Source organism: Ursus americanus, chromosome 11 (assembly GCF_024610735.1).
Source record: "Ursus americanus isolate L20-20 chromosome 11, mUrsAme1.1.p, whole genome shotgun sequence".
NCBI classification, from domain to species: Eukaryota; Metazoa; Chordata; class Mammalia; order Carnivora; family Ursidae; genus Ursus; species Ursus americanus.
In genome coordinates, this window is record NC_142137.1 from 44558673 (window position 1) to 44578370 (window position 19698).

The 19698-nt window shown below is 39.4% G+C and overlaps 1 protein-coding gene across 14 annotated transcripts in view; it reads right to left on the reverse strand.

The window, feature by feature from the left end:
• Positions 1–19698, reverse strand: part of EPB41L2 (erythrocyte membrane protein band 4.1 like 2) — a 208470-nt gene that overhangs the window by 82132 nt on the left and 106640 nt on the right. For all 14 annotated transcript variants that reach the window (XM_087865492.1, XM_045805563.2, XM_045805562.2 and 11 more), the window contains one exon: positions 1106–1210. In XM_087865492.1, the coding sequence (XP_087721618.1) occupies positions 1106–1210 (105 nt within the window). The remainder of the gene's footprint in view (positions 1–1105; positions 1211–19698) is intronic.

The following is a 19698-nucleotide window of genomic DNA, read 5'->3' on the forward strand; positions in this document are numbered from 1 at the left end:
AGGAAAGAGCTAGAGACTGAATGGATGTGTGAGGGCCCCCCTCCAACTCATACATTGAAACCTAATCCCCAATATGACAATATTTGGAGGTGGGGCCTTTGGGAGGTGATGAGGTCATGAAGGTGGAGCCCTCATGAATGGGCATAGTAAGTACCCTTATAAAAAAGGATCAGAGAGCTCCCCATCCCTTCCACTTGTGAGGACACAGAAGGCACGACCTATATGAACCAGGAAGCGGCCTTCACCAGACACTGAGCCTTGGCATCTTGATCTTGGACTTCCCAGCCTTCCAGTGTTGTTTATAAACCACCCAGTCGATGGTTCTTTGTTAGAAATGCCCAAACTAGTCAACTAAGACAGAAGGCTGCAGGTTATCTGGTTAATTGCCAGAACGGATCAATAGTTCTCTCTTTAATTGGACTTATGAAACTGAGAAGCCCTGACATTCCCTGGAATGCTAATGCTTAGCATTAAGCGTTAGAGCACTCGAAGCTCCTGCTTAGTGTCTTGGGAAATTCCTGGAGCGGAACAATCTCAACACACTTGATGTCAGGCAGGTTGGCACAGGGTCCTGGCCAGCCAAATCCACCACCTGAGTCTACCCCACCTCCTTTTTTGCCTCCCAGTAACCCAACAGCAGGGCAGAGAGCACATTCACCCCCACACACCCCACACTGCTGCAGTCTGCAGAGCAAGGCAAATGCACTCTCCCAAGCCTCCAGATAAGAACACATCGGTACTCTTGACATTCCTTCCCATATGCTTCCTTCCCTGCTTTTTAGGCATACTTAATTCCTAGCATACAGGTGAATTCGAGAGCTAAAAATTCAACATAAAAATTTTTAATTCAGTTCTTTCGGTCTCTAATAATTAACACAGAGTAAGACATTCCATTCTGTCTGCTTACCGTATTAGTGGAAAAACATAGACACAATGGCAAAAAGTGATAGGTGATTCTCTCTGCACAGGTTTTTAATATTTACCAAATTTCTACAACGAATATAAAATATGTCAAATTATTTGAAAGCAAAATTTTTTACTTCTTAAGAAAAAAGATAATATTTTTCTAAGAAGATACAAATAAACTTGAAATCATTTCACTTACTTTTTGCTCAGGGCTTTCCTGAAATAAAAGTCCAAAGTAGTCCTTTTCCAGGAGATTGAGATGTTCGCACACTTTGTCAAATAACACTTGTCCTTTAGCACGTTTCTGAGGGAAAAGAAATGGTATCTTTACTTTTCAAGCATTAAAGATTCCATGAGTACTGTAAATAAAGGACTTCACATCAGATAACATTATTTAGCGTAATATAAAAATACATTTCCCAATCTTTTATAAAAGAGTGATTAATAACTTTTCACTTTAGACTCCTCCCTCCCCCCATCACATACACCAAGCATAAATTCTAGAATAAAAGCATGATCAAATATTCTGTTTTACTCCCTGCTCTACAAAAATATAAAAAGGACTCAAAAAGTAAAGTGCTAGGAGTTCATTTATTTTTAAAATAGTACAGAAGTATGTCCAAACTGCCTCCCTCAATTCCTCAAGGTGGCTTATGTCCTATTTACAAGGTATACTCCCCCAGGAAAATCATTTGGCCCTACTCTTCACTGTATCCTAACATGATTTATCGTATCTGTACTTAGGTTTGATTTCTGTTCCATGATATGGCAGAATAGAAAAAAATTTGCTTTCAATTCAAGCTTTTTCTTGAGAATGGTAGGACATTCACTCTTCAGAACAAAATTGTAAGATACCAGGTAATGGAACTGGGAGAATAAAATCAGCTGCCTCCAAGGATATGACATACTTTTTTGCCTTAAATAGTTTGTTGCATTTTGTTTTTTAATTTAAGAAACTGCTGGGGCCCCTGGGTGGCTCAGTCGGTTGATCATGTGCCTTCAACATGGGTGATGGTCCTGGGGTCCTGGGATCAAGCCCTGAGTCAGGCTCTCTGAGCCTGCTTCTCCCTCTCCCCCTGGTCATGCTCTCTCTCTCTCAAATAAATAAAATATCCAAAAAATAATAATTTAAGAAACTGCTATCAGCAGAAATGTAAAAGCCTTTGACAGCTACAGAAGAAAAGGTCATTGTCCAATCAATGGCAAAATATAAGGTGGTGACTCATTCCCAATTAAGATGCACACCCCTGGGCAGGCCCAACTGTGAGGTCAGGTCAGACACACGCCTCCCCTTCCCCCGCATCAATATAAACAGCCACTGGACCTCAAGTGAAAATTGAACACGCCCTCAGACATTTTCATTCTCAAGATGAATGCCCTTACACTACCAAAACGGATACTCATTCGTTCATCCACTGTGTGGAAATTAATGTCTCCCACAGATGTATCTTAAACAATGCAATAAGATATAATGGACATTTCAATTTCAAATAAGTACAACTCTGATAAGAGACTGCAAAAGATAGTCTCAGAGAAAGTCAATTCAAGGGCTGGTTTCTCTCCTCTAACCTTTTCTTCCTCCTTTGTGGAAGCAAAGGTGGAAAACTCATGCCTGAAAGTCATGCAAAGGAGAATCTGGAACTTTCATTATTAAACCTTTTACAGTAATGTTTCGAGGAGAAGAAGAAGAAGAATAGAATTACACCAAATAGTAGAGGCAAGAAGAAAAAAGCAACAGATTATTTCAACATAGCAAGCACTGTACTTTCACTGTATCACTAGAAATTCAGAAAATTAAGTACATTTAAAATAGATATGTGTTTATACGTCTGCATATTCAAAGTAAATAAAATAGAGTAGTAAGGTGGAGTATTGGATTCTGGATTCCAAATGCCAAAGTTCTACCTACATTTCCATTTTTTACAAATTCTGAACCAAGGACAAGACACTTTACGTCTATTTGCCTTCATTTGCACATCTGTGAAATAGGGTTATAGAAGCCACCACAGGGTGCAGAGAGTGCTGAATGAGCTGTTAACACATACAGAGAGCTGAGAACAGTGTGTGTGGCACGTACTGCTTAATCAACATTGGCTCCTATTGTTAGAAGCTGGAGAGTTTTGTAACATGAAAAGTGACTAATTTCGCTTACACGAGATTTTGGCTTAAGCTTTTATAATGAAAGGTTCTAAATTTCGTTATTTGATCTGCACGCAATTATTAACCTATATAATTAAAACTTTGAGTTTAGAGGTATTTTAAATTAACTTTAAAGGAGAAGTTAATTCTCCTTGAGGAGAAGGGAACTCAAAGCATGACAGCTGGCTTTCTTATATGTACAGTAAGATCTATGGTCTCTATTTTATAGGAACCTGGAGTGGATGTGAAGAGATATGGTTGCAAATAATAGCAAATAATTTCTTTTTTTTTTTGGACAGAGTGTGCGTGTACACAGGCAGGGGAGGGGTGCAGAGGGAGAGGCAGACAGAGTGTCTTAAGCAGGCTCCATGGAGCCCAACACAGAGGTCAATCTCACGACCCTGAGATCATGAACTGAGTGGAAATCAAGAGTAGGACGCTCAACTGACTAAGCCATGTCGGTGCCCCCAAGAATATTTTAGAGATAAGCAATAATTTAAGATAGAATTAGTGAATTTTTGGACATCAATTTCAATAACATTATTCACTTCTGAATGACCAGTGAGTAGAAAACTGCCCATCATAATACGTGGTCAAAAAATACTTATTAAGTCAACTGAAAAAACATTACAGTGTACTCTATGTAACATACTTATTTTTAATGAGATGACATTTAACTTATTCAGGCTCCTAATGACTGACCACAGCTACAATTTCAGCACCCACCTTGTTATTAGGGACTTTCCTTATCTGAGATAACAAAGTGAGCAACCAACAATGGCTCCTGCCACATCGATCTACTTGGACATCCTCCCCAGTGCATTTACAATGAGGTATAAATGACCCACAGGGGACGTTTTATCTACTATAAAGCAAAGATTATCTTCTTATTTAGAAAGACACTAAAAACTCAACAGAAGCTAATAGAAGAAGTTGACGTTTAATCAGATCAAGTTCCCAAACTTTCATTTCTAAAAACATCTGGCTCTATGTGACAACTACTTTCAAATGAGCCTAACTACTGAAACCAGTTAGCTATCCATAGCCTGAAGAAATGTAACAGGATCAAAAGAAGAGTCATACTTGAAATTAGGGTAAAAAGGATTTAAGACAACTAATGTCTATGAACACAAACCTCAGTTCAAAGAGAAAATATATTCCAATAAAGGCTTAGAGTAAAATTTTATTAATAAATCATACTTTCTCACTGGTTTCCGTTTCAAAAATAGAAACATGCTCTCACAGACAGAATTCCCCTAAAGGATTAGGAGAAAAACACGTACAAAGCTCACCACCACAATTTGGCATCGGGACGCTGGGCAGCACGGAGGCAGCCATACAGGGGCTGGAGTCAGACCCAGTCCCTCCTTCCTTCGACAGCCTATGGGCACGTTACCATCTCCTTAACTGTAAAAGGAAATCACAAGCATCTCACTGCTCACTGTGAGGGGCAAATTCACCCAATGAGCTGGTACACTCAAAGGGCCAAACCAAGTGCCTCACTCGGCCAGCTGAATCCTGTCAGCAGCTGCTCCTTCACTTGCCCACATCCAACGAACACCAAAGTATCTTCTAGACGCTCAGATTGCTTCTCTGCTATTCTCTCCTTTCCTTCTCCAGGAAACAGATATTTTAAATGCTTGATTAGATCTTAACTGCACACAGATATTACTTAAGCTTCTATTCAGCATCTCTACCCTCCACGAACTCAATGTCTGGCTGGAAGACAAAAATGCAAAAATACTGTGGGACATGTACTGAAAGATGCATGTACCAAGTGCTATGGCAACACCAAGAAGAGATGAGTAACAGGGTTGGAGAAAAACCACAGCTTCACCAAGACTGCGGCATTTTAAATGAACCTGAAAGGAAATTATTTTGGTCACAAGGCAAAGAAAGAGCATATTCAAAAGACCTTCTTTTTCCTTTTGGATGTTTATGGAGTCTGGTGGAGCCAAGTTCTCTTCAAAACACACTGGAGAATATAGTAAGATGAAAAAAAGTAACCCATCCATTTTGGACAAACCATACAGTATGCCTGCCAGGTATACTGTTCCACTGTCAAATGACTGCCAGAGCTTGCCAGGCTAAAAGGCTCAACATAGACTGATCCAGCATCTAATATGTATTAGTTCCTCTGTTAAGACATCATGAAAACAATGATAAATAAGACATCGATGGTCCTGGAAAATTTATAGTCAAATGACAGAAAATAAAAAGGAGGTCCCCAAGGGAAAACAAAGTCCTATGAATCTACCTCTCTAGAAATAACGAGCTACCTGGCCCAATTGGTCCAAAGAATACTAACCAAGGACCTATGAGATAGCTTCATACAATAGCTCTACTCAAAGACAATATCTTATTCTGGGGATAAAGATTACCACATACAATCACATCTTCTCTCAGCAAGATTAAATACAAGATGAGTATGTGTGTGCGTGCATGAGCGCACCCCCCCCCCACACACACACAGTTGTACGGCAGAGTGGTATAAACACAGAGGTGAAGACAGTGAGAAGGCAATAAGGGGAAGCCAAGGGTATCAGGATGCAGACTTCTAGTCGGCAAGCATGTTCCTTTGGTCCCACTAGTCCCATGAGATGTTCCATGTATATACATACCCACATCCCCCAAAAGGGGAGTAAGAGTGGGGTAAAGAAAAATTCTGCGTAACTACTACGCATCGCACTTCCTGTTTGCATGTAAGATATCCTGAGAAGTTCTATGGTGAAAAAAATTGGTTTCCCATCATTCAATCTGATGTTTCCCAAAAGTATTTGGCTAAATAAAGCACTAACTTATTTTAATACAACACTTACTAACTTATTCCACATCAGAATTACTGTTCTACAGACCATATCTCAAGAAAGGAGGGAGAAAAAAAATTACCATGATTTGGCCCACATGCAGATTTGGAGACTGGCATTAACATTCTTTATTACTATTAATATGATTTGTTAAACTTACACACACACACACACACACACACACACACACACACACACACACCACAGTTCACCCATTATCTTTTTTATTCAAAAATACCAAAAAAGAGAATTTGGTTTAAACTGATTCAGAATTGGATACGTCCAGCTGTCTGGATGAAGCAAATGGTTCCCAGATACAAAATCTCAAGAAATATAACCAAAAAATCAAGGCACACACAAGGAAACCAATCACTATTATTGAGTATTAGACGCAGTATCAGAATCAGATCTTCAGAGATTGTAAATAATGGAATTATCAAGTACAGAACACTTTACCCTGTTTAAAGAAATAAATATTATATAATACCAAGAAATAACTATCAAAAAGCAGATGCTGAAAAGAACCAAACAGAATATCTATAAATAAAACCTATAACAATAAATTATAATCCAAATGGATAGAGTTTGACACAGAAAACCAGTGACCTGGAAGATGGATCTTAAAAAATTACCCAGAACACAGCAAAGAAAGATGGAAAATAAGAAAGAATTTCAGACATGGAAGACAGAATTTGAATGAAGTCTATGTAGACCTCCTCATTCTAACTGAAGGGGTATCTGGCTGACTCAGTCAGAGGGGCATGGGATACTTGATCTCGGGGTTGTGAGTTCAAGCCCGCTGGTTGGATGTAGAGGTTACTTAAAAATAAAATTTTAAACAAAACAACAACAACAAAAAACCCCTCTAATTGAAAACAATACAGAGAATAAGTGAGAGGCAACATAAAAAGACATAATGGGAACACCTGGGTGGCTCAGTTGATTAAGCATCTGACTCTTGATTTCTGCTCAGGTGTAATCTCAGGGTCACGAGATCGAGCCCCGAGTCCAGCTCCACACACAGTATGGAGTCTGCTTGAGATGCTCACTCTCCCCACTCCTTCTGCCCCTCCCCCACTCAAATGAACACAATCACTCTCCCTAAAAAAAGTAAACTCTTTAAAAATTTTTTTAAAAAAGACATAATGGCTGATTAAATTAAGGAAACTCCATGGGTCTCAAATTAAGGAAACTCCATGGGTCTCTAGCCACATAAAATGAAATCCAGTACTCTACAGTCACTTTCTTCCATTATTTTATTATTCTGACTCATTAATATTCAAAAGGTTTTGACATTTTTAAAAACAATAGAAACAGTAAAGCCATCAAGACAAGAGGGAAAGAAACATGAGCTAAGGAATAAGGATTGACAAAAGTAAATTATAGCAGAAAACCCAGAGAAGTTACTCTTAAGCAACCTAAAACTGGTCTGCTTTTGGAAACTAATTCAAAAAGGCAAACAAAATAGCATATTTCTTCTTTTCTCATACAGAAAGTATATCAGGGGCGCCTGGGTGGCTCAGTCGTTAGGCGTCTGCCTTCGTCTCAGGGCATGGTCCGGGGGTTCTGGGATTGAGCCCCATGTCAGGCTCTTCCGCTGGGAGCCTGCTTCTTCCTCTCCCACTCCCCCTGCTTGTGTTCCCTCTCTCGCTGGCTGTCTCTCTCTCTCTCTCAAATATAAAATCTTAAAAAAAAAAAAAGTATATCAGATCATCCCATAGTAAACACTACATATAAAATGTAATAAGATGGAACATTTAATAAGTACTCCTGTGCAATCAGACTTGCCTGAGCACGCTCTGCCAGCGATATGCACCCAGTGGCTCACAACTTCTCTTTGCTCTCACTCTGTTCACAACACACTCCACAGAGGATAATTCTCATCGTTCAGGGGAGAGAAACCAACAAACAACTCGAAATTGTTACTCAGAAAGATGTGTGGAGGTATGCCAGTTGAAACTGTTCTTTCTCCCCTCCCGATTCTGGTATGTACCCTCTTTCAGGACAATCACTGATTCTCAGCTCTACTAGAAAAGATATTGCAGTAAAATGCCAGTGAGCTGGATCTGAATGACAGCCCTACTTCGTAACAGTTATGTAACCGGAGGCAAGTTACTTAACTTCACCATGCCTCAGTTTCTTCTTTTAAAATAAAAATACTCCTTGTATAATATTGATAATTAAATGAGGTGTATTTAAAGTGCTTAATAAAGTATTTGACACTTTATATGGATTTATTAAAAGGCAGCTGAAATCACAGGACCTTTCTGAGTTGCTCTAAAAATAATTTTTAAATATGATTAAAGAACTTTCATACTTATTTCATCCAATCTCATTTCGCAAATGAGAAAACTGAGAGTTTAACCTACTTTTCAGACTGATTTCCTGAATTTCTTTTGAAGAACTGAATTCTTATTTGTGATATCCATAAACATTAGTACTCTATATTTCTATCCAGGAAGGCAATTTTTTTAAGGTTTTATTTATTTATTTGAGAGAGAGAGGATATACAGCAGCAGGGGAGGGGGGAGGCAGAGGGAGAAGCAGAATCTCAGCTGAGCGTGGAGCCCGATGTGGGGCAATGTGGGGATCAATCCCAGGACCCCAAGATCATGACCTGAGCTGAAGGCAGATGCTCAACCCACTGAGCCACCTAGGCACCCTGGCAATTTTCTATTCTCACTGTTTTGACTTTTTTTAATAAACAATTTGGATTCCATTGCATGAAAGAACTACAAATATACGTTTGTTAACCAAGCAAAAAAACAGAGATTTTGTTTTACTATCTGCACCTAAGATACCAATACAACTAGCTGTCATAGCACTTTGGGGGCATTGCCCCAGATAAAGAAGATTGTGGACTGGCTAAGACATACTCTAAATTTCTTTTTTACCTTGATTTTTTTCCAACTGTTAAAACCCTACCAAATTCTCCTTCCCTATGAAACCTATTCCAACCTCCCAATATTCATCTTTCTCCTTCAAGCACTTTACTGCACTTCTGTGGTACTTATTCTTATATTCTAGTCCTTTTGATACTTCGGAGACTGAATTCTTTAAGCAAAAAAGTATGTCCTACTTACTTTAACATCTCTTAGGGCAGCATTTCAGGGAGTAACTAGCTCGCTAGTTGGCCAAAATATATCCGTTGGATGGAATGGCTCGGTGCCATAATGCCAACCAGAAAGTTGGCAGAATTGAGTCTAGAATTCAAGCCTCTGGCTAGCAGTCTTACGCAATCTCCTGGATCCAGCTCATGCATTACCACCTATAGATACTCAAGGAACTAAACCAAACACACACTGCCAACTACATTCTGGGAGAAGAACAGCCACAGACCAACATTCATCTTCGTAATCCTACATTGCACTTAAACTCTTCTTTAGTCATTAGAACATTGCCAAATACTTCTTGAGAACTAGAGGAATGACAAAAGCAGAAAAGCGATTTTGCCTCTTTCTCTCAAGAGCAGGCCATGCCCCACCTTCATACAGAAGGGGACAGTGAGGTTTATAGACTCGTCGCATTCCTTCACTAAGAGAGCAGTTTCACTGTTATTTCCTCTTGCTACCTGAAAGCATGCCTTTGCTTTGTGTCCCTTCTTACACTGGAATCTTTACAGACTACAAACTGTATCAATAGCGACTCTTATAATGTAGCATCAAGTTAATTTAACAATTAAAACCATACAAGTTTTTTTTTTTAAGATTTTATTTATTTGACAGGGAGAGACCGCAAGCAGGAGAAGCGGCAGAGAGAGAGGGAGAAGCAGGCTCCCTGCTGAGCAGGGAGCCTGACCAACCAATGTTGGGCTGGATCCCAGGACCCTGAGATCATGACCTGAGCCAAAGGCAGACGCTTAACCAACTGAGCCACTCAGGCGCCCCAAAACCATACAACTGTTAATAAATTTGTCAAGTACACTTCAGAAAGAAATCTTACTTTCTACATTAAAGGCCAACAAGCTTTACAATCTCTCTCCCCCATCTGCCTCTCCCTAACCCCACTTATAGCACAGACCAGCAATATAAAAATCAATGGGCTGAAAAATTAAACAAAAAAAGCCCTTTGGTCTATTTTCCAGGTATCGGATTTTTTTTCTTCTTTAAAAAACTATATAATAGATTAGAGCTAACCAAAAGAGAAAAAAAGAATAAGCAATTTACCTGGGTTTAAAATACATTATTCAAGGGTCAGAAGACTAACTTTTGGGGACTTTAAAACAAAACAAAACAAAACAAATCTACGGCAGACCCAGCTGAAGGAAGGCAGGCTGGAATCCGAGAAGCTGAGCAAAGTCCCCTGAGCCTGTGCTGTTATTTGTGGCATTCACTACTGAGGCCAAAACATGACATTTCTGGAGGCTTCTCAACTTGAAGGAATTTGTGCAACTGCTTACCCAGCAGATTGCAGTGGATGCCACACACCACTGGCGCTTTATAAAGCACCAGGGCTGTCTCCGTGTAGGCCCCTCCACACTGCAGTTATTGTATGCCCAGGACACAGTGCTGGGAAGCGCACAATGCAATCCATACATCGCAGCCCTCGAGCTATGTATTTTGCACTAGCTCTAAACTACACTATGCAAATATAAAAGGCCAAGGAAAGAAATGTATGCAAAGAGCAAACAACAACTGATACATTGTCATGTGGGTGGAGGAAATCAAAGAAAACCATACAGAAGAGGAAAGAGAGTGTCTCAGAGAGTCTAAGGCCATCATTTCCAGATCATTCTTTTCCTACCAATCTGGGAGAGCTGTCAATACACCTCTGTCCCAAAGTTCATTCAAACCCCAATAAAAAGGAAGACACCATATCCAATTATTGTGTGTGTGTTGAAAATTTAATTCCAGAAATAAATGAGCCATTTACAGTAAAGAAAGACTTTTAAGTTTCCCTGATTATAAGAATTAAGTTTGAAAAAGTTTTTCCAACTACTCAAAAACATGTGTGTATATTATATATAATATATATGCATGTATATATAAAATGTGTACAAATAGACACGCATACACACATGTATATATACAAGCATATGTATCTTTCTTATTTTGAATAGACTGAAAACGTTTTCAAAATTTGTCATTAGTGATTAAGGAAACTACACACACACACACACATAGATAAACATGCATTATCAAGATTATGTAGCATGTAGGCTTCTTATAAATCACCATAAAGTATAAGAAATTTCTCTTATACAGTATTTCTTCAAGACGAGGCTACAAAAGGAAAGAAGAGAGAAAAAAATCTCTATTTCTTTTCCATTACACAGTATTCAAGGGATTAGGATAAACACGGAGCAAATTCTGCATGTTGTGGACATAAACAACATAAAATAATATAGTTTCAGATGCTAGAAATAAAAAGGTGAGCCTCTGTGTTCTAGCTATGCTAGGGTTTCCTTTAAAATTATTGCAGGATGTAGTTACTCGAGGGTATTATTCCGTCTATTCTGGTCTAGTATTTGTTTTTGTTTTAGTAGCAGCCTTTTTTTTTTAATTTTTAGTTTTTTTTTTTTAGAGTGAAAGAGAGGACATGTGCACGTTTCAGAATTCTTAACTGAGCACACAATTCATCTCAGAAGCAACCAGGTAAATTTAGATTACAAACGAGATAGAAAAATAGGTCTCATCTTCATGCTTCGTGGAAAACAGCAAAAACAACAAAATCCTGCTATCAATATTATAAACATCAACCACAAACTCGAGTCTATGGACATGGCCCTTTTTTCCTCCCAAAGCAAATAAATGCTTAATTTTCAGCCTTAAAAGATAGAACACTGAATCTTTAATCCTTCATCCATAATCACATTCTGTATCTCTGCAGTTTATACTTCTGGCAACCCAGAGGTTTTCATCAGCTTTCAGGACGCAAGAATCGCTCACTGACCAGAGAGCACCCCCTTGGAAGGACCTCTGTCTCCAAAGCACAGAGCAGGCCCGCTCCTCTCGCCAGCATGCTGGCTCCGGGTAATCCCAAAGCCACGCTCTGAAATGCGGATGCAGAAAACCTCCCAAAAGCCCCAGAGCCTTGAATCTTGAAGCTTGTTACACAAACCCTATTTGTTGATGAAATGTAAATATCTGCACACAAATTTTATGCAAAAAATTTTACTAATTTTTTGGCCTTCACCAGAGGAAAATAATAAAGATCCCTGTCAGTTCTAACATCGGTCAATTGCTGAGCTGTTCATAAAACATGGTCCCTTAAATGCCTTCCTTTTGTAATAAAAGTTTAATGAAATGGTATTGTAGTGTATGAGGAAGAATCATCTCAATCTCCATTTGCTCTAAGTGAACAGCTGTCAGACAGCTTGCAATTTCTCCTGTGCAAAATCCAACTATATTTCTGTTCCTAGAGTTCTAGTTTATTTTGGTGGTAAGTAAAGGAATTCGACTTTGTCCTCTTTTTTTTAAGTCAACTGGTTATGGACAATGTCTCTCTTCTCACTCCAATAAAAAGTCCTTGGACACTAGGGATTGGTTTATTCAAAATTTCAAGATAAAGTGCAGTGTTTTTAAATCTTGCGGGTTTTTTCCTATTTGTAAAAGTACTAAATACAGTTTAGAGTCTAAGGAAGTTCTTCAAGTGACAAAGTCATTGTGAATATATATGTGGTATATGCTTACCTTATGGGCCTTCCAGGTCACTAAATTATTGATAAAATATAAAAATATTATCAGGAATTTACCTAAGGCATGGGAGTTTAGTATTTTGATCAAGAATTCAGGAAAAATAGTAGGATCCTGAAAAAACAATCAGGGTTTTAAAAACATAACAATTGCAGCTAACGCTTATCAAGCCCTTACTATATGCGGAGCATTACTCAAAGCAAATCCTAACCAGACAAATTCAGCCACAAATCAGAGTGAGGAAAAGGCTGTCGAGTAGACCCAGACAGACATGTAAGACCTCCTGCAGTTTCAGTGGAGGGTCTCTACTCCACTCACTTTCCTATCACTAGACAAAAATACCTCACCAGTCATAATAATATTTCAACAAGGAGCTAATTTATGAATTGCCCCTATCCCTGGGGAGGAGGTGCTCTGCACAGAGTGCCTGGCAGACAGGATGTTACCGCCTTTCCAAGCAGTTCTTAACTCTGGCTGCACAGGTTTAAGTCTGTCATCAAAACCACCAAATCAGCATCTTCAAAGGTGACACCTGGGCACCTGTAGTTTTCTTAGTTTTTGTGTTAGATTTTATTTCTTAAAGCAGTTTTAGGTTCACAGAAATTGAGACGGTACAGAGATTTCCCGTATAACCTCTAGCCTTATACCTGCATACCCTCTTCCATTATCGACATCCCCCGCCCCCAGGTACATTTGTTACAACTGATGAACCTCCACTGACACATAGTCATTATTACCCAAGTCCATGGTTAACAGTAGGGCTCACTCTTGCTGTTGTGCATCCTAGGGGCTTGGACAAATGTATGACATGTTCTGCCATTACAGTACCATCCAGAATAATTTCACTGCCCTAAAAATCCTCTGTACTCCTCTTGGTAAAAAGGATTCTGACCATGAGACAAGGCTGATACAAAGGTCAGCAAACAGATTCCCTCTCCCAGAGTAAGACTGTCTGCCTCACACCCCAAGTCCACTAGCTTTCAATCTATTGCAAACATCCAACACACTATACTCCCCTTTTCCCCCCTTTCAAAGGCTTAGGCACAAAACCAGGACCCACAGCATAATACATCAATTGTTCAAGTTTTCACTTCAAACCCTTTAAACTCTCCCTGAAGCTACGTTTGAAATAAAAAGATCCGCAGGTGGAAAAACACAAGACACCCATCTGACCCTAGACCATATGCAGATCTGATCTTACCACAACCAGGCCCAAGGAAACTATTCTTACCTCCACTGGCCAGGAGTGCTTAAGGTATTTTTTTAATAACGGACCAAAGTGGAAGTCAAGGTGCAACGCAGAATAATCTTAATCGCTTAAATATTGCCTTTACAACAGCTGTGAAACAGAGGGAAATGGATCTGATAGAAAAAGAGAGGTCCTAAGTTTCTTTGCAACAGAAATGTCCTCATACCTCACCACCTGAATTTCTGATTCTTGAAGTCAATGACAAGCAACTTCTGGGCAATCTGAGAAAAAAACATACGTTTCATTTTGAGATAGCAGTTTTTAAACATTGATCTGAGGCAACAGTGTTTCCATTCAGCTTGACATTTTTTTCCCTGTTAAAAGTTTTTCATTCCTGATGGGTGACTAACCAACTAAAGTAAAACCAAAGAAAATGTGACAACAAGGTCTTTGTTCACCAAGTTGGGGGGGGGGGGCGGGCGGACTGGGTGAATCTTCAAGACGTTGCCCCACTTAAAATACACATACACATAAATTAACTCAACTATATAAGGAGAAAAACTGAGGTTATCATAGAGAAACATAGGGAGATTCAGAAGCAAGAAAGTCAGGAAGCGTTTGGGTGACTGCGCTCTGAGGCATGCTTCCCCGAAAAGCTACCTGACCACCAGTATGTCCACCTGACCCAAAGATGCCACAATCCAGCCTTCTAGCCCCCACACAAACTGCCTTAATTTTTTCTCAGGCCTTGGCTTCAGTAGTGAAATTTTACCACTTAGGATTCTTTAGAGAGAAGAGCTTTCTTTTAAAATGCAAATATCTCTTCGAAGGCAGAACAGGTAATCAATCATTCACACATTGCAGTCATTCACTCAAATCACTGATCCTCTCATTAGTGAGCTGAGAAATCTGCTACATTGGAGGAATTAGGAATTTAGATTCTAGAAGGAGAAAAGGTCGGCAGGAAGCATATAACATTTTTTATATTCTGCTGCAAAAGAATAGTATCATCATGGAAGTAGGAACAAGAAAGTCTAAGGAAGAAAAGCACCAAGAAATAGGAAAATAATCTGGAGGGGAAAAAAGAGATTTAAATTTGGGCCTGAGTTAAGAAAGGGAGGTAGCAATTCTGTCTTTACCAACCTGCTCCGAGATTTAGCACCCAGAATTCAGTTAAAAAACGTAAGGTATAGGAATAACGGTAGGAGAAGAAAGGGAAGAAGGGGGAATGAACCATGAGAGACTATGGACTCTGGGAAACAAACTGAGGGCTTCAGAGGGGAGGGGGGTGGGGGAATGGGATAGGCTGGTGATGGGTGGTGGGGAGGGCACGTATTGCATGGTGCACTGGGTGTTATACGCAAGTAATGAATCATGGAACTTTACATAAAAAACTAGGGATGTACTGTATGATGACTAACATAATATAATAAAAAATTATTATGAAAAAAAAAAAAGGTATGGACTTGCACAAATCGACCTGGAAATGTAATCATTTGTGCATTGTGTCTATAGGAAAGCATACTTTCCAAATAAATCATTTGCTGATGTATGGCCTGTACAGACAACCTGCTTATAAACTGGAAACTTCCTTTATGGTGCCTTCTGCACTATGTATTCGAATACCCAGATGGTCAACCCCATGCCGCCCTGTATTATTTCTTCCCTAAAATGCAAAGTGACATATGACATCTATTTGAAAATCAGAATTTTTTCCAACAGAAATAATATTTTTACCTGGCAAATAAGTTTCAGGTGATTCATTATCCTTCCCAACATGAACTCCCACCCTAAGTCTATCAGGTGAATAACACACCCAACTAGAAATACTGAAGTCCATGGTACGGTTTCCAACAGAACTTGGAGATAGGTTTCCCAGAAAACGTTATGCTAAGTAAAATCAACACATATGAAGGATGAATGTCTGACTGCAGGAGACCCAGGAATGCATGTCTAAAATGTTAGGGAGGGAGGGAGAGAGGTAAATGTGTGTGTGTGTGTGTGTGTGTAAGTGTGTAATCCCAGTTTACAGACCCGAATGGGCTTCTTGGAGGGGGAGGAGTGGGAATAACAAAAAGTGAGAATTTATCAGTATCACTTGGAAGGAGGATACCTGGCCTATAAGCATAATTATTCTTGACCTTGGCAGATGTACTCACCCCCTTCAACACTGGCTTTCGATCAAGCTTTGGATCAAGGTTGAAGACACAAGTCACTATGTTGATGTAATACCCCTTGCTCTAAATTTCATGCTCACAAAGATATCTTAGGATTAGCACTTGGCATCATTCAAGGACTTTATTATGAAGAAAAAAATTAGTTGACCAACCACTGTACACATTTCATTCTTCCTGGCAGTTATCTTTCACTATAAATCATTTCCTGGCATTCTAATGATTCTGTTCATAGGCATGATTGGCAAGGGCCAACTGTCTTCTCCCTGACTCCCTTGGTCACAGTGAATAAAGAATTAATGTATGCATGTATGCCCCCTACCAGACCCTACACAATCATCTCCCGAGTCCTAACTCGTGGAAGATCCCACCCCCTGGGGCATCCTACTGGTCATCAACACGGGGAGCTTACTCTGCAAACTTCAAATACTATTATCTTTATAAAATTATGAAAGACTTCAGCAAGGTGGGGGGAAACGGTAATCTAAGTTTCTCTTGGCATATATTGCAAGATATATCCAGATTTCAAAACGCTGAAATGAAGCAAACTTTCAGTTTAACTTTGAGAACTACTATACCAACATAGCACCTTGTCTGTAACAGCTCACCCTCCCTCCATCAATTCCGGTGGGGAAAATGAGATACTACTCTACAAATTAAAAAGCTTTATAGAGGGGCACCTGGATGGCTCAGTCTGTTAAGTGTCTGACTCCTGATTTTGGCTCAGGTCGTGATCTCAGGGTCGTGGGATCGAGCCCCTCTTCGGGCTCCTCCCTCAGCAGGGATTCTGCTGGAGAGTCTCTCTCTCCCTCTCTCCTTTGGCCCCTCTCTAAAATAAATAAATAAATCTTAGGGGGGAAGAAAAAAAGCTTTATAGAAATGTTAACATTGGCTGCTTCCCCAAACTACCACATTCAGAACAGATTCTCACTATTGGAAAGGAGTCTGAACTCCAGCCCGAACCCAGGAAGGCCGCCCTTGCACTCTGCTGCGCGGGCTCTGACCAGGAGACCGACCATTCTTCAGCCGGATCACCGATGCTCGGTCCACAAATGTTTGGTGAACAAAACCACACACTTTATGTAACAGATAATGACTCAAACCAAATTAAGAAGAAGTGAATTACACCTATTACAAAAACCAGTGAAACATTTTCAGAATAGCCTTCCCATCCTTCCATTTCCTATGACCCACCTCCACTGTGCCAAATTCAACACACAGGCGAATACAATGGATTATCCAGACACGTGCAGAAAATAATGACCCAAGAAAATAAACTAACAAAAGGCATCGGAGAGAAAATAATGAACAAAATATCAAAACAGATGCTACTAAAGCTACCACAACCAAGTAAAAGTCTTTTTATAGCAAGAGAACCTGAGAGCCTCCCGACAATGAGGTATGTGCTATACTGGGGAGGATGGCCTACCGCACCTCGTCCTGAAGATAAAACGTGCTCATTGCTCAAATTTTCCTAGTAGAAAGTAGACCGCCGATTAAAGACGGTAGATTAAACATAACCCGTTTATCTCTGCTCCCTAGGGAAGCTAGTTAGAATAGAAAATGACGTAACAGCACGCATGCACATACTCATTTTTTTCCACACCCTGACACGAGGTTGGGGGGGGCGGGGACAGCATCCGTGCCAACGAAATTTTGGAAAGCAGATTGAAAAAGGCTGGGAGATCAAGTCCATGCATTTATCTTTCATGTTTTCTTTGCAACCTCTCCTGTGGATGGGAGCCCACCTCTTCCATGATGTTTAGCAGAAGTGACCTCAGTGATACACTGAATTGTAAAACAGGAGGATTTCTAGTGCGAGCCAAGCCAAGAAAAGCGTGAGTCAAAACTAGCCACACTGGCTTGCTCCTAACCAAGGTTTACTACCAAGCTATCCTTGACCAAGGAGGAAGTAGGCATTAAAATCTATTCTCATGACCCCATATTTCTGCTAGGATATTACTATTGAGCCATTTTTAAATAAAAAATGTAATGGGCTAAGTGTTGCTGAGTTTCCCTAAAAATTTCATTCTTCAAAATCTAGGAGTTTTTTTTCTCCCCTGTGAAGAGTTGCCATTTCAGCCCATGACAATGTGATACTTCTATGTTATTTACCTAACCCATAAACAGTACTTTATCAGTTACATTCATATTATATTCTTGGCTTCATACGCATAGTTTATCCTTAAAGTAAAATTCATAAGCAGCTTGAGAGGAAAAATATCTTACATTTTTCTTTTTATCTTCTCAGAAAAATATCTTACATTTTTCTTTTTATCTTCTCACCAAATCAATATTTGGGGATAAAAATTATTTCTGAACACACAAGATATATTTAAATGAATATGATTTTAGATCCAAATTTGTAAAATACTATGCAAATATGACTTTCTGAACTTCCTATTTTTCTTAAAAATCACATACCATCCTTAAAGGACAACAGCAACCCAGGCATTAAAATAATTCCTAAGAAATGAAAATACAACTTCTTTTTGTCTATTTCTATTATTCACCGTGAATTGCAGGACTTGGCATAAATCTATGAAAAAGTATAATCTCTTTAAAACTGACTAAAACTGTTAGATAAATAGAGGCTGGTATCAAACTTCGAGCCAGATGAGCAAACCAAAAATTTTTTTAAGTATCTTCTTTTAAATGTTGCTAAGTACCATGTTCACTAGGACTTATTTCAAAAACCAGAAGCAGCAACTTCTGTAGGCTAGCACATTCTCTGCAAACTATTTGCTTAGAATGAATTTTGACATTTGATTCATATAGGCTTTCTGTGCTACAGAAGAATAGCTTAGTAGAGCGTTCTTACTTGATTAAATTGCTGCTGATAGAAATATGAAAAGAGATCAATCTGACAAACAGATCATAAGACTCGGTTGAATTGTCCTCTCTATGTAAATAAATGGGGGATACATAAAATCAGACTCAACCTCAAAACAGGTTAAAATTGCATATCCACAAATGAAACGCAGTTAGGAGATGCCGTGAATAGGCAGAACGGAGCTTTTGTCCGGAGGTGCCTCTGAAGAATATGAGTTTAAAAAAAAAGTTAAAAGTATTATTCCTAGCTTTTCTCTGGGTCCATGTGTAACTCTGTTGCAGAACATAATGAAACAAATCATAAAAACAGCCATCTGGCAGATCCTTTATCAATGCTGGGCTCATTTAGCCACCTTGCAGGAAGAAATTTTTTCCGAGTTATTCCGGTGCTTTTTATACACCAGATTTTATGATGTTATATTGAATTCAATCCCTTTAAGACCCAAATGTTAGCATACTATATTATATGGTACCGTAAATACTAATGATACACTCTGTCCACGTTTTCACCGGACCAGAGTATGAATCCTGCTGTCGAAGGGACAGGATGAAATGAATGGCCCCAGCCTTTGTGAAATAAACACAGGTAAAGGCAGGATTCCCAAATCCCTGACTCCCTTCAAGCTCCTACACACACCTCCAGAGGACTCTGGAGGGGGAGGGGCCACAGGGAGATGGGATCGGGGAGAACATTGAGCAAAATTTCTACAGTTGAGAAATACAAGTCCATTACAACATCTTTAATTTTCTCAGAATAGAGAAAGGTGACTAAAATAAGAGTAACAAAAACAGAGGGATTCTGAATAGTGTGTTAAAAGATATTTTATGTTTTTTATTGGCTGAGAGAAATAATACTGCATTTCTTCATTTGATGAATCCTGTCAAGGAGCTAAAAAAAATGTTTTTGAGAGAGAGAGAGAGCACGAGTGTGTGTGCCGGGGCAGGGGAGGGGGACAGAAATCTCAAGCAGACTCCCTGTTGCGCGCAGAGCCCGACAGCACGGGGCTCGATCTCAC